Here is a 16,550-nt window from a genome sequence, read left to right on the forward strand (position 1 = left end):
TGCATAGTGTACAGGCCTCCAACAGGTGAATGTGTTTTTCTTTCCTCTTTCTTTTGTGCATATTTAGAAATGAAAACATTTAAATAAAAAAAATATTCTCTCCTAGTGTTAAGGCTTGCACAGGAAAACAAACATTTTTCCTAAACCCTCAGCAAGTCAGGCATCATCACTAGATAGCATATGAGAAACTAACATTATCAAATGTTTATTTAGACTTACAGTACAGTCAACATTCATTCATTTATAGAAAATTGTTGAGAAGCAATCCAAAGAGCAGTGACCAGATTAGCTGGTTCCATATCATGGGATGCTTTCTTGCAATCTCGCATTCCCTCTGCCCTTAAAGATGAATGGAATCTATTTTGATTGAATCTATTTTTAAAGGGTAAATTCCATTGTATATGGCCTTTCGGTACTCGAGACTGAGCCTCAACCATCATGGGCTGGTCTTAGACCTGTTGGAATGAACCAGTCATTTTCAACAGACTCTTCAATGAACGGCCCATAGCAGAACCTAAGGACCAGTACGTTTACAACAGTTGTTGTTCTGATACCATTCAGTCCCTTTGACCAGCCTCCCATCAGTTGAAAGATACACAGTGTTGATTGTGGTTCCCAGTATCTCTATGTCTCAGTCACTCTCTCTCTCTCTCACAACCTCCATCAACCTCTCCATCACAGAGTGGACAGAAGGCGCCAAAACAAAGGCAGCCATCCCAACAAGCCGTCAAACAAACGCTAACACACCACAACTGCCAAGAAACACGCCCAACCCCACAATTTATTTCCCTTTTTCCCCCCAACTTATTCAACATTTCCATCATATAGCCACCCCTCGAACACCCCCTTTCCCCCGCTTTCTTCCGCCGAAAAAATAAAAGACCCACGAAGGGAGTTGTGTGTGTGATGGGGCGGGAGATTAAAATAAAAATAAAAGCAACAAGAACGAGTCTTTTCTCTTTCTTTATTTCTTGGGGGGTAAAAAGAGTAGAAATGAAGCTTTGTGCGCGTCTGCTGCCGTAGCACATTTGACAGGTCTTTACCAGCGGCCCGGCTGCCTTTGTGTCACCAACATAATGGGCTTTTTGAAGGAAAACACAAACTGAGCCACTGTGCCGTTGTGGCGCTAGCTATTAGTCAACGTGACGGCCTTTGGAGATGCTAATGGATGTATAGTGTGTCCGCGGTTCCCTCCCTCCCTGCAGAAGGTGGTTATCTGATGGCACAAAGACTTTCTGGTGGAGGTTGACTTTTGCTCCATTCTTTTAACAGCATCTCTCTACAAAGTCATTAGTGTTTTTTTCACGCGTTTTTTTTGGTTTTTGTTACTTTTCTGCTGCTTTTCGTTTAACCACTATTGAAGAAATTGTATCTATCTATGAGCTCACAGCATCTATATTATATATTGTCGCTGTCTGGTTGAAACCTCATAACTTTTTATGTTTTGTCGTAAATCACTGCCCTACTTTATCATACAAGAGTGTCACACAAAGTAGTGAAAAAGGCAGATCAACAATCGCCTTGCAATGAGCTTGTAGATCTGCTTTTTTCTCTAGATTAATAAAAAAAAAAAAAAACAATAATAAAAAAGTAATGGTTTTGGACATACAAGGTTTCCAAAAATATATATATATATACACACACACAGAAAATAGAAAAAAAAACAGTAGTGGGGGATAATGGCAGGCCTGAAAGCACCCAGTTAACGTCAGGTGCTGCATTTGTGTGTGTGAGGCCTCAGGTGACAGCCTGCACCCCCCACCCCCACCCTCCGCTCCACACAGTGGCCCCCCGGCAGCATTGAGATGCGGTAACAACCAGGCCTCTTGTGAAAGAAGAGAGGATGGCCAGGAGTGGAGGACCTCTAGACCCTGTCTTATTAATCAACCGGGCCGCCGGCTGCGTGCCTGCCTGCCAGCCTCTCTCCCCAGCCGCCCCTACACTGCCCCAGGGCATGGGGAGTCCTCAGCCAGCCAGGTTGGGGTGGAAGAGTCCGTAGAGAGCACACACACACACACACACACACACACACAGAGGACGTTTGGCCAATACCTGAAGCAGAGCCCTTCACAGCAGTACACAGGTCATGGCACTCTGTAGCATCTAGCTGTAGGATACTCCTGGAAAACACACTTGAAATACACACACACACAAACATCCCAGGAGGATCGAGAGGTTTTCAGCTGATGCACTCAACAAGGTTTTATTATTTTACTCATAGGTACTCTGCAAACGTTCAAGGTTGAAGTTAAAAGTGACCGTACCAAAGAGGAATTTCGGTTTGTACCATAAACCGACGTGTTTTTTTGGACAAAAATAAATAAAGACAGGCAGACTCTAAACAGTCAATCATAGTCAGTCTAAAAATATAACCATGAACTGCGTTGCGTATGCCAGTGGTTCTCAAAGTGGGGTCGGGGGACCCCTAGGGGTCCATGGGGGGCTTCCAGGGGGTCCCCGGCAAAATTTGTTATTACAGCATCATAATCACTTTTAACAACTTTATCCATATTTCATGCGTTGGCTATTAAAAAATAGATATACAAGCTTGCAGCGCATCACTTTGTGCCACGCTGCGAGCTTGTACATCTGCTATTTTTGAACATTTTTGAACTGCTTTACCTTCACGGGAACAGACGTCCTTTGAAACCACTCCCCTGGTCACTGCTGTAAATATAAACGAGTGTTTTGGTCTTTTCACTTATTACACAGTGAAATTAGAGTTGTTCCGATACCGATACCAGTATCTAAAAAGCTGCCAATTCTGCCTAAAATGCTGGCATCGTCGAGTATGCCAGTCTATGCCGATCCGATACCACGTAATTTATGACATATTTTGCTTGCTTCAGTTGATGTTGAACGACTGTTTTATACTCTAAAGAGCATGTAAGTAACATCACCTGCACATGACTCAGGAGGACACATGATGGAAAAATGACTTATTTATTTTATTTTCACTTTTTTGTATTGGTTTAAACACAATCAAATTTAATAAATAAAGCACATCTGTCGGGGTACACCATGCAAACATTACATTCTACAACATAAAAGAGAAATATGTTATTACTGTACTTTTGTTTTTTAAACCAACCATGGATATTCTGTTACACTCACTGTCCATACAGCGACTATGTGATAACAGCTCCATAATTTATTATTAACAAGTCCATAAAGTATTGTGTATGTATATATATATATACCCATATACACATATGAATGTGGCTGAAGTCACTTTTGGACCTCTGTCCCCAATCAGTAAAACAGCCATCAGATTGTTTATCAAGCGAGAGGAGAGAGAAAGTGTGAGGGAAGGACAGGAGGGAGATGGAAGAGAGAGCAACAATGGACAGAGCCACAGAGGAAAGGAAGAGAGGAAACGAGAAGAGCGATACAGTAGCATGAAGAGGGGAGAGACAGAAGCAGAACAGTGATTAGTAGACGAGTGACTGTTTTAGGATTTCTTTTGGAAAACAAAACAAAAAAAAAATCTAACGTGACATTACAGTTTCCCCATTTTTATGTGTCTCATTGAAAGATGCCAACAACTTGATTCTGTGTCCGTTTTAACTAAGCCACCCATGATGATGCTGGAACCCCAGTGAGTTTGTGATTGGACCAACTGACGTGATGGACAGACTTCACCTCCAATAAGCTGAAGCCAAAGACAAGCTATCGTAGATATGAAAAGAAATGTTCATGGCACAGCACCTAGGATGAAACGCACGCACACACACAGAATCTATTCCTTTCTCTCGCTCACACACACACACACACACACACACACACACACACACACACGGACCGAATTAGAGGTTAGCAGAAGGGCCTACAGAGATCACTGTCAAATCGAACCCAATAAATCTATACTCTATATTCTTTCTTACACTTAAGAGTTCATAGCAGCTCATCCATTGTTGAACCCCCTAGTCCCTTTACAACTTAAAGATTTATCCAGAACTAACTGGTACCAAACAATTTCCTGTTTAGAGATACAACTAACTCAAGATGCCTAGCTAATGTGTGTGTTGGGACTTAAGCATAAGTTGAGGGTTACCAATAGACACAAACTGAATGTCTCGGATAACGTAGCAAACCAGGGCCAACAGGTGAGGCAGAATTAAAAGGCCAAGGCTGTCTCACCAATCAAGAATTGTTTAACTGGACACACAAGCAATGTACAGCAAATGCAACCTGAATGCGTACACACACACATGCACGCGCACACACACCACAGGAGAAAAAGAAAGTGGGGGGAGAAGAGCGCGTACGTACAACATCCTTATTTATTGAAAACAAGGGAAACACAAGGGAGGTAGGCATTGGGGGGATTGCTCAAGTGTTAAGATAGTTTCTCGTCCTCCTGGGCTCCCAGTATTTAGGCTCCAGTGTGCGATGGAGGAAATCCGAGGGCTGATGCAGATGCAGTGAGTTTACCTGCACTAACCGAGGCATGGGACTGTGACTGGGAGAACTGGGAAGGCATGGCGAAGAGCACTCCTTTCCTGTCTGCATCACGCTGGGTCAGCTGGACCCAGACACACTTCACCCCGAGTCACTGGGTTTACTGGTGCTGCACAGCCATGGAACAAGACACACTTCACCTCTAGTCACTGGGTTTACTGGTAGCAAGTAAAAAAAAAAAAAGAAAGAAAAAAGAAAGAAAAGAAAAATAAAGTCTGCTCACTGTCCTTTTCTTCTGTGCATGAGCAGGCGGTAAGCAGAGCTGTGGAGTTTAGAATCAGATGGGTGGTGGTGGTGGAGGAGGGGGGGTGGAGGGTTTTAGGTGAGGCAGTCATTTACAAAGGGTCTAAATTAGTTGTCTTTGTTCAGTGCATTGCGTTGCAGCGATCCGCAGGCTAGCTCTCAATGGGTCTGCAAAACCAGAGGAGAGAGAGAGAACACATCACATACAATGTAAGGACACGCCCAAACGACTTCTTCATTCGAGCATTTAACCACTTTCACCCTGGCGTGCCTATTTTGGGCATGGTCATGGGTGAAAGGGTTTCAAAAATAGCAGATCTACATAGCCTATGATATGATGCAATACTTTCAATGAACAAACCAGACATGCACAGAACAATCAGGGACACAAAATGATTGATTGTAGATACAAAGGGTTTGTACAGATTTTTCAAAGTCAGACTCCAGCACATTACAGGTGAATTGTCAAGAGTATTTTGATATAGCCACTCATGTATTATTTTGCTATAGAGATGAGCAACGGTTGATGACAAACCGTTAGCACAGTTACCCACAATAATACATTTAAAACATTGTAAAAACTGTAATAGAAATTCAAGCACCTTCCCAGCCTGAAAACAAAAAAACAACAACATTATTTTAATTTCCAGCAGTACATGTAAACTCTGGATATAATCCATTCTACATTTCTTTCACACATAAAAGGGTGCTCTCTCTCCCCCTCTCTCTCTGATTACATTGCTTTGCTTTGATTCCTGATATGTTATATCGGGTTCTGCTATTGAAGAGTGTTTTGTTATCACATCATATTTAAACCTGAATTGTTTGCATCCCTAATCCCAATCTAAGTAGACAATAATAAACACACAACACCGTACACTCAACAGGTTAGGCACAATGGACATTGTGAAGACTCTAGTACAGTGTGCTAAGGCTTTGTACTGTAGCAATCCTGCTCAGGCCTATTGTTTAACTAGTGCTATGTAATGAGATTTAAGAAGGAAACAAATACCTGGATCTCCTATTTCTCCTTGTGAAGAGCTTCTATGAATGCTTCCAGTTTCTCCTGGATCTCACGCACTTTCTCTGCAGAGACACACAAAGAAAAGTAGGCTAGTGAGGCCTCTGGTCCATAGTCTGGTAATGTTCACACCAAACAAACACACAAGGTGCTTTCCAAGGTGTTCAGTTAAAGGAGTCGTTAAATTGAGGATACACTGTTGCGTTATATGGGTAGTGTTGCCATATCTGCTGACACACACACACACACACACACACACACACACACACACACACACACACACACACACACACACACACACACACACACACACACACACACACACACACACACACACACACACACACACACACACACACACACACACACACACACACACACACACGTGTAATCGTTCATCCACAGGTATTCTCTGGGTCAAATCTGAAAAGAAGGGAAGGAAGGGACAGGATAAAAACAAATCTGGTAGCATATGATGATCCCAGCAGTGGTACACATGGTTCTGTCAAGCATCATCATGTGCTTTCTACTCTATTTTCCACTGGGGGAAACCAAGTGGTCTCTGGGACCACTACGGCTCCATGCTTCGACGGCCCTACAGTCTTCCCAGGCCGAGCCAGCGACACGATGCAGGCACAACAGATCCGACTGACCGATGCCAGAGTTTTGGCTTCGGCGCCGATCTCAATTTTGGAGAGTCCTAGACCACCGATGATGGATGTTATGACCCATATTTCGTCAAAAAATGCAACATTTTCTAATCAATTTGAAAAACGTCTTGATTTGATTACAATTGCTATTTGAGAACAATTCCTCTAACTTATACTCAAAAAAACAAAAACAATTAAAAAAATTGCACATCTACAATCCTTCCCGACGTGCTGTGAACTTGTACATCGACTAATATGACAAGCTCAAAATAGGGATGTCAGTTTGAAAAGTGGTAAAAAATCGGGACAAATCGGCTGAATAATTGCCAATACCAATGCATGGGTCTGGCTCTACCAGTAACGGAGCGACTGTGCATCAGGTAGCAGTTCTCCCGCCCATCACCATAACACCAGATGGTCCGATATGACGCTGACTAGCAGACCTCAGGGCAGGAACGGACCACTTCACACATCTGATGGAGAAGACAGAGGCTTGTGTGTACACTTTCCAGTTAAATCACACACCACATCAAAGCTCCGTTACCCCCCATGACATGGTATGTCCCCTCTGGGGGGCACATGGCTAATGGACTGAAGGAGATACCATAACAACAACATTCCACATGAAAGGGGTGCGGAAGAGAAAATATACTGGAGAACATCCAGCAACTTCTTTTCTTCACTGGGGTTCCTATTGTGGTGAGATAGTGTGTTGGAAAAAGCAGTCCTTCCACCAACTGTGTAGCGTCACACGAGGCCTCATCTGAGGCGGGTCTTAATCGCTAATTAAACAGTGTCTGAAGAGGGGGGGGGGGGGTCGGGGGTCCAGACCACCACTGAAAAGTAGGCAGTAGTTTGCGGTGCCAGCTGTAGCGCCGAACTTGTCTCTCTCTCCAGCTCCACATCTCTCTCTCTCTCTCTACCCATGGATAATCTGTCTGGATCTTCACCAAGCTCAAACTCAAACACCGGCTTCAAAGAAATGCAAACCCAGCACTGCTCTGTCCTGATCGGTCGGTCACACCAGATGTGATGAAGAGCTATTGACAACATCTATTGTCATGGCTTTGGACAGGAACGAGGCTCAACGAAAACAGTGGTAAAAAAAAAAAAAGAAGGAATTTAAAAGACACCTTGGTTGTCAATTGTTGAATGGTTAGACCTCGGAGGAACGGGGGTCTTAAGTGTCCATTTCAGGTCGGCACAAAGGTGAGACGTGTGCGTGCTTTGGAGTGTAACTGAACCTGGACGCGAAGGGGGCTCGTCTCTTTTGATGGGAACCCGGGCGCCGAGGTATCCCCTTTCTTGATAAATAAAGGGCGCACGGCAGCCCTTCAGGGCAGAGACACACACACGCACGTGAAAGCACACGCGTGCACAATGCCAAACACTAGAACTGAGGAGAATAAATGTCATTTAAGAAGAATTAGGAAACAAACTCCTACCCCTGTAAAACAGCATAAGGCATAAGCCATAAAAAAGTAATACAAAAATATATATTTCAACAGTGTCAGGTGGAAACCTTACCCGTATGTCCAAAACCAAATATTTTCCTGAAGTAAATGGATCTAATGGAGTATATTTTTGTATTCTTGAAAATGTTTTGAAAGTATAAGATGGGCTACATTGGTTAAATATTTGTATAACCAACATAGAGACATAAAGGGTGACCAATAGCTTGTATATATAAGAAAAATAAATATGGATAAACAAGGTTTATACCCGACAATAAATACATATATTATATATATATATATATATATATTATACACACACTGCCCCCGCCTCCCCTCACCACACACACACACACGACTGGCAGGTGGCAGGAGAAGAAATTCCCCTTGCTTTGATACTGTGTTAACACGTCCAGGCACAATGGCAGTGGGCTGGGGGGAGATTACAACACCTAATGGAGGTATTAAGGATCAGGGGCTGAGAGAACACAGCCCACTGACACAGCACTGTGGCAGGTGTGGACCTGAAACCTAACCCTGGGGTACTCCATTCCCACACACACACACACACACACATGTGCACACTCACGAAAAGGCACAACCATCGTACATGCACTCGCCTGGACAGAATTTTTCACACACACACACACACACACACACACACACACACACACACACACACACACACACACACACACACACACACACACACACACACACACACACACACACACACACACACACGGCTCAAAGCAAGCTGTCAAAGTTCACCCGTGTGGGCTACACCACCCCTGACCACAGGACAACATAACTCAATCCTGGCCAATCAGAGAAGGATTACAACCAACATCTGTCTGACCTGGAGAAATAAAAGAGAGAGGGTTGAGGGAGGGAGGGAGGAAAGGCGTGTAGGAGGGGCTGCCTGTCACATTGGTAAAAGAGGGGAAAAACCCCTGGCTCACTCTTCAAAGCTCAACAGGGTTTAGATGTGGCCTGGGATAAGACAGGCTAACCGTAATGGAGGCTTAATATACAGGTCAACCAGCAAGGCTCTCACAGGACTGTCAGTCAGAGGAGTTCAAGCTCAGTTTTGTTCTGGTACCATTGTTTTTGACGGTTATTTATCAGGGGAACGCTCTTTTACAGCAAGACCATACTTCACACAGACACATCATAGTAACACCTTGAAGTTGCCCAGCATCACCACATAACACTACATCTTATGATTAGTGCGTTAAGTGCCTTGATCAAGGACCAGTCAAGTGTTCACTTTACCAACATTTATTTTTTAAATACAGTTACCACCAGCAATCACACCTGAGCGGTAGAGCCTGAGAATTGGAAGGTTCCCGGTTCAACCCCAGCTCCTCCCGGCATGGTGTTGAAGTGTCCTTGAGCAAGACACTGAACCCGACTGCTCCCCAAGCACTGCTCAATAGCTGCCCACTGTTCTACAAGTTAGGATGAGTTAACCACTTAAACCATATATCATTATTTGACAAAGTTCCCCAAGGGGTCTGTACTTTGTCCCCTCCTCTTTTCCCTCTACACCAAATCCCTTTGCTGAAAATAGCCGATCTACAAGCTCGAGGCGGCTTGTAGATTTGATTCTTTTTTTGCTGAATGTTCGCCTATTATGACATGCCCAGGATTGGGACACAAGCGTTCATGTGGTTAAATGCAGGGCACAAATTACGGGTAGGTGCAAATGTACTTGGCTAACGAAGGTTTCCCCTTTTGCCCCAACCGTTGGCCCAATGTTGTCACTGCACCACACATGCCAAAGCAAATGAACTGTACAAGTCTGGTCCTTGGCAATGAATCATTTCTGATTCAAGTTACCTCGGGAGATGCTGGACGTGAGCCTGCATGGATCAGAAAGGCAACAACTGTCAGCCATTCACTCCTAATCTAGAAGGATTTTTAACAACATCAGAATGAGCCTTCGGCAGCTTTCAGGAGATCAGTAAACCATGGGGGGGGGGTGCTTTGAAAAATAAATAATTAATCAAATGAAATAAAAACAACAGCCAGCCACGTAAAAACCCCATCAACATGCAAAGACAGAAACTGTGAGAAACATATTTACTTCAGTCAGGACCATCTGTTTGTCCCCACAAAAAGCCAACGAGGATAAAGAAAAGAGAAAAGGCCACAACAAGGCTCTTCTTTTCAGGGCCTCGCGGAAATGCGACACACACACACACACACACACACACACACACACACACACACACACACACAAAGAAGTGGACAGAGTGGCCGGTGTCTGTTCCTCGCACAGTCGCAGGAGAAAAAAGGAGGGGGGGGGGGGTATAAGAACCTCCATTTAGGGCCCCTGTTTACCTAAGAGATGAGCCCCCAAACACGGTCATTCAACCGCCCAGCCCTTTATCTGGCCATGAATATTCTCATAATCCCCTGGCCTGCATCCCGGAGGGCCCCTTGCTTTAAGATGGCGAGTGTTGTGTGTGCCATGTGTGTGGGTTGGGAAAGGCAGGGTGGGTGGATGGGTGGGGGAACCTGCACCCATTGAGAGAGACGGGCGGTGGGGTGAGGATGATGGGGGTTCCGCTCTGGGCCTGATCTCCACATGAAATGATATCTCATTCAGTCCAGGTCTGAGCAGAGAGCTGGCAGTAGGACACACACAGGCCACAAACACTCTAATTGACCTGTAATTAGACTGTGAAACATTGTTGTGGCCCTGCTGGACAAGCAGCCAGCAACCAGGAGAATGAGGGAACCCAGGGAGGAAGGTAGAGAGAGGGAGAAAGAGAGGGAAAAAAGAGAGAGGGAGAGAGAGAGAGAGAGAGAGAGAGAGAGATTACTGTGAAGGAGAGAAAAAGACCTAATCCTCTTCATGTGGATGATGGTCATTTTCTCCTGACTTGAATGCAGGGGGGGGGTGAGGCAAGGGGAAGGGAAGGGTAGGCCGTTATGAAGAGGTGGCAACAGAAAGATTTCAGCGGTGTGAGTTTAGTTCCAAGGTCGTGGTAAGGTCGTCTTGGCACAGCCATCCCAAATCTACTGGTGAAAACAGGACAGGAGTTCAGAGCCTGGTCAGAGAGAGTGTGTGTGTGTGTGTGTGTGTGTGTGTGTGTGTGTGTGTGTGTGTGTGTGTGTGTGTGTGTGTGTGTGTGTGTGTGTGTGTGTGTGTGTGTGTGCGTGTGTGTGTGTGTCTGTGTGCGTGTGCGAGCACGCACACGCACACTTGGCGCTTGGGTGAGGTTCCGTCCAAACTGTCACTGTTAAAAGAAAACTTTTATATCTCATCACAGCCAAGGTCATAGAGTAGGCGGGGACACAAAGTTTAAACCCTCGCCTGTCTTCTTTCTGTGAAAACTGATCTCTTAATGTAACAAACAGAAGAGAGCGCATGCTGCTTGATTTGTCACTAAATGTGTATTGTGCTGCTATAAAAGTGCTGGTCCGTGGGAGGCGGATGCGGGCCAGTGTCAGTGACAGAGCCATGAATCAGCTCTGCTGCTCAGCGCTCTTATCTAAAAACCACATGCCTGGCTGGGACACACCGGCCCGTCCTGATGGGTGAGACATGGGCCTGTCTGGGCAGCTTGAACTCCCAGGTCAGCCAGAGGTCACACCAAAAAAAGAGAAAGAAAGAAAGAAAAAAGAAGAAAAAAAAGAAATGTCGCTAGAGGTCCTTTTTAAAGCACCGGATAGTCTTGCGTAGGCAGACGATTGGAGATCTCCACCTACCGATATGTCTGCTGACATGAAATTACAAAAACAAGATGCTACATCTCAAGGGGTTAAAATAAAGAATTTCAATCATCAATGTAGTTTGCTAAAACTGGATGGAAACTATTCCGAGATAAAAAGAATAATTATTGGGATATTGGGATCATTTGTTTTCAATTCAACTGGCGTGGGTTTGTTAGTGGCCGTCCTCGCCGCTGTACTAGCAAATACATTTGAATTTATATATCACTAGACGCATTGGTAGCCGGAGTCATCTGGATACGCAAGACCAAGTACAGGGTAACTGCCAATGGGTTTTATTGACGAGCAGTGCGGTTGTCTTTAAATCTTCCAAATGTCGCAAACTTTCAGTGCGGGGGATTGTAAAATCAGGTTAAAAAAATGATGTGTGGAGTGGACGAGACAGTGGACGAGACAGTCTGATCAGAAATTCTCAGACAAACAAACGCAACCTTTTCATTTCAGGAGACAAACACAAAGGATAGCACTGCTGGTCTCAGCATGACCTGCAGCTAACTCCTTGAGATCATGAGTCATGACTAAATCACAGTTGGGATCTCGTAGATTTATTTTGGATTGGATTGGAGTGAAATCTTTTGAAAATGTGTTAAAGGTTTCACCTATAATGACATGCCCAAAAAAGGGAAGCCAGGTTGAAAGCGGTTAAGAGGAAGTGTGGGGCGTAAATCACAGCGAAGATGAGGCTTTCACTTTTTGCGCTCTAATGAACCCAAGTCTGGGGTTCATAGGCTAAATATGCCTGGGGAATGTGATGATGACAATGATGATGATGAAGCGTTAAAGTTCAGCACTTGTCAATCCCCTCAGAGAAATGACACAGGTGTGTGGAGAGTTAACTGCTGCACACTGGGCTGAACACACAGGTGGACATGCACTTACTGTACATGCAAGCTTACACACACACACACACACACACACACACACACACACACACACACACACGTATAGTGTGTGCACATAGTGGCTGCACATGGAAATTTAAGTACGGTGAGGATGCAAAGTGGTGCAAAAAATATTAGTGTGCAGCTGCCTGCGTGCGTGTATACACACACACACACACACACACACACACACACACACACACACACACGCCACTGAGGCTAGGGTTAACGGACAAACTCTGGAATCCTTTTTTAATGGCCTCATCTCAAGTCAATTCCTGACCCCTACTGACCTGAGCAAACAGCCTTTATCCTTTATACCCCTAAACTACCTCAGGAACACAAATACGCACACACACCGAATATATGGTTCCATTATTACCTCACCCTTATCTGAAACGTATCTCAGCCGTGGGCCCGCGCACGTGCGTGTGTGTGTGTGTGTGCACGCGTGATACATGTCTGTATCTATGTGTGAACATGCCAAGTGCGGGCGCATGTGTGTGCGATGTCTGTGTACAGCACGTTTGATCCTGCATAGTGTGAGTGTTCTGTAGGTCTGTGAGTGTGTGTTCTACTGTATGCGTGTGTGTGAGTGACAGTAGGATCTGTGAGATGAGGTCCCTGGGGATCCTTCTGTGTTGGAAACAGATGGAGGGAATCTTCTTTCTCTCTCTCTCACACACACACACACACACACACACACACACACACACACACACACACACACACACACACACACACACACACACACACACACACACACACACACACACACACACACACACACACACACACACACACACACACACACACACACACACACACACACACACACACACACACACACACGACTACTTCCTACTTTCCCACACTCACCGTCTCTCTCTCTCTCTAGCTGAGGATTAACGGTTGAGTCGACAGCTTGCACACAATATTTCATTTCCATGTCACCTATTCCTTTGTGGCTCTGACTGACTGTTTTGTGAAACAGAGGATCCTTTTCCTTATTTCTTTTCCTACTCTTAGCAACTTCTACTTCTTTCCTTCAAATTGAATGGCATTGGCCCAAGCTATCCACCCTAAGCACTGCACCCTTGACTGGGATCAATTTTGCTTTGAAAAAAGCACCTTCTACTAAAAGAAAAATGCCCTTCCCAGACAGAGCGGAGATATACAGTAGGCATACAGTACATGACAGGCTGTATCCCAGCTGCAGCTTTGCAGCGTACATCTTATGAAGGGCAGTCTTAGCTTCACAATTTAGAAATGTGCAAGACGAACCATTGCCCTTTTTGTCTTCTTCGTAATAAACAAAATACAAGACAACGCTATGCAACAACAACGTACAGAGCAGTCTCTGCTCTCTGCTTGTTGCGTCTTTTCCCCTCCATCATGGAGGCCGATGGTCCGTGTTGGACATGGCACGCTTCGGCTCAAATAATCATCTATCCATCGTAATCAAATTCCTTTTCTATATGGTCGAAATCAGGTGAATATTCTGAGTCTGGAAATGGTGGTAACTCAGCTACTATTGAAAGGTAATGAGAATACAATAGCGTCCTGTGCCAGAACAACACCGCCCCTTCCAGCAAAACAACTCGGTGTGATAAACACCCCTGGAGATAACCGGAATGATGTTTTCAGAAAAAGAAAAGTAACATAAGCCTGTATTTGGAATGTGGAGTTGTAATTGCTCGAATACCCTATTGAAAGTGAAAGTTTATCAACGGATGGACCAATTCCTATATTTTTCCACACCTACAGTACCTTTCGTATGTTGCCCAAAAAAAAAACACAGTTCTTCTTTAATAAAAGTCTGTGAGACAGCCCTTGTGCACTTGCTGATTTTACAGTGGGACAGCCTCATGCACAAGTGATTTTACAATGGGACAGCGCTCATGCACTTGCTGATTTTACCATGGGACAGCGCTCATGGACTTGCTGATTTTACAATGGGACAGCGCTCTTGTACTTGCTGATTTTACAGGGCACTATGTTACGCATCCAGAACTGAAAGCGAGCAAACTGACACTGTGGTAGCCAACAAAAGACACAGTTAGGAAGGGAAAGAGGTGCACCCCATATGTAGACACACTGATGCTAGACAGGAGGGTGTGTGGAGGGCAGCAATTCAGCAGTCCCCGAGCTGATGTTGGCTAGTCCGCACACTCTCTCATCGCACAGATTTTACAGTGGGACAGCCCTCGTGGACTTATAGGGGATGCGCATCAAAGTTCATGAGTGTGGACATTGAGATTGGGCCACTATTACCAAGTGACCATGACGATCTCATGCCGGGCCACTGTCACATTTCACGGTCACAGCATGAACATTGTTGTAGCGCCATTTAAAAAAAAAAAAACAGTATCTCTACAATTCTGGTTTGAGCCTGGTGCTAATACAGGGGATTTTCCAATGCCAAGGACCTCAAATAGCCATACCCCCGCTGTATATATATATATATATATATATATATATATATATATATATATATATATATATATATATATATATATATATATATATATATATATATATATATTTGTTATATATATATATATATATATATATATATATATATATATATATATATATATGATTAACACAGAAAACAAACACACACACACACACACACACACACACACACACACACACACACACACACACACACACACACACAACTCAGTGTTAATTTAATTCAGAGGATGTACAATTAGTGACCTGTGTTTCACATCCGTCTCCCAATCTGCCCTCGGTTTACTGTCACAATACTGACCTATGGAAAAAACTAGCAAGAAAATGATCTTGTATAAGATAACTAGATTTTAGTTAGATATTTTGTTTAAATTCGATTTTGATATTTTGTTCAACTTTGAGTTAGATATTATTTTGTTATTGTGTTACACCTGCAGGAGCAAGGCATACAACACACGCTTGAAAATAACCATATGTCCAGAACTGTGTATGATGACGTGAAAATGAATGATCAAAGTTCCTGGACAGAATGAACAGATAGCAGAGAGCAGGGAAGGGATGGTTGTGCTGAGAGTGGACAGTTTTTTCCATACCGAAAATTGCAGATCTACAAGCTTGTAGTTGTTTTCTTAAACTAATTCCAAAAAAATAATTAAAGCCATTTTGCAATGGGGGGGGGGGGGGGGCACAGCGGGGGTATGGCTATTTGAGGTCCTTGGCATTGGAAAATCCCCTGTATTAGCACCAGGCTCAAAGCAGAATTGTAGAGATACTGTAAGTGCGTGTCGTTCCGTCCTTCATCTTGTCTCTTCTTACTGTGTGAATATCCATCTGACTGGGTCACTTCCTTAAGAAGGAGCTGGAGGGAAGATTTAACACCCTGTCTGCTGCCAAGAGGCTGTCAGCCACATGCTGCTGAATGCAAGGTGTAGGCGGGCGCCGGGCGGGGGTGTGTGTGAGAGAGAGTTTCTGTGTATGTGTGGGTATGAGTGAGTGTGTGCAAGACCCTGTGTGTGCGTGCGTGCGTGCGTGCGTGCGTGCGTGCGTGCGTGCGTGCGTGCGTGCGTGCGTGTTTTTGAACGACACCGTGTGCGTGTCAATCTCAGACACGCACAGCTCCTGTGAGCTGTGTTGAAGCAAGCACACTGCTCTGGTTCCCAGACTCAAGAGAGGATGGGAGTTGGGGTGACTGGGGCCATAGGAGGTGAAGAAAAGGAGAGAGAGAGAGAGAAAGAAAGGGGAGGGGGGGATCCGACTGTTACAGCTGTTAGGAAGACAGAAGCCATTTCCTCTCCGAGCTGTCAGGAAGATGGAGAGAGAGAGACAGAGAAAGACAGAGAGAGAGAGAAGCAGGCAGAACATGAAGAGGTGGATGGTAGAGAGGAAGAGGAAAAAAATAGGACATGCATGTTGTGGAGGGAGATAAAAGAGAGGATGTGAGAGAAGTAGAGAGAGAGAGAGAGAGAGAGAGAGAGAGGAAGAGTGACTGCGGGATCCACATGTGCTTTTGACATTAGTAAGAGTACTGTAGCTACAATCTATCTTACATGTTAGCAGAAAGGGAGAAAGAGAAAGGGAGGTAGAGAGAGAGAGAAAGAGAGAGACGGAGAGAGGGAGG

At 44.5% G+C, this 16,550-nt stretch overlaps 1 protein-coding gene across 7 annotated transcripts in view; it reads right to left on the reverse strand.

The window, feature by feature from the left end:
• Window positions 1-2,920: 2,920 nt before the first annotated feature.
• opa1 (OPA1 mitochondrial dynamin like GTPase) overlaps window positions 2,921-16,550 on the reverse strand; it is a 53,183-nt gene continuing 39,553 nt past the window's right edge. For all 7 annotated transcript variants that reach the window (XM_084065765.1, XM_084065769.1, XM_084065767.1 and 4 more), the window contains 2 exons: window positions 5,717-5,790; window positions 2,921-4,872 (listed from right to left, as the gene is read on the reverse strand). In XM_084065765.1, the coding sequence (XP_083921891.1) occupies window positions 5,726-5,790 (65 nt within the window). In that variant the 3' untranslated portion in view covers window positions 2,921-4,872; window positions 5,717-5,725. The remainder of the gene's footprint in view (window positions 4,873-5,716; window positions 5,791-16,550) is intronic.

This window comes from Gymnoscopelus microlampas (assembly GCF_963454915.1).
Source record: "Gymnoscopelus microlampas genome assembly, chromosome: 9".
NCBI lineage: Eukaryota > Metazoa > Chordata > Actinopteri > Myctophiformes > Myctophidae > Gymnoscopelus > Gymnoscopelus microlampas.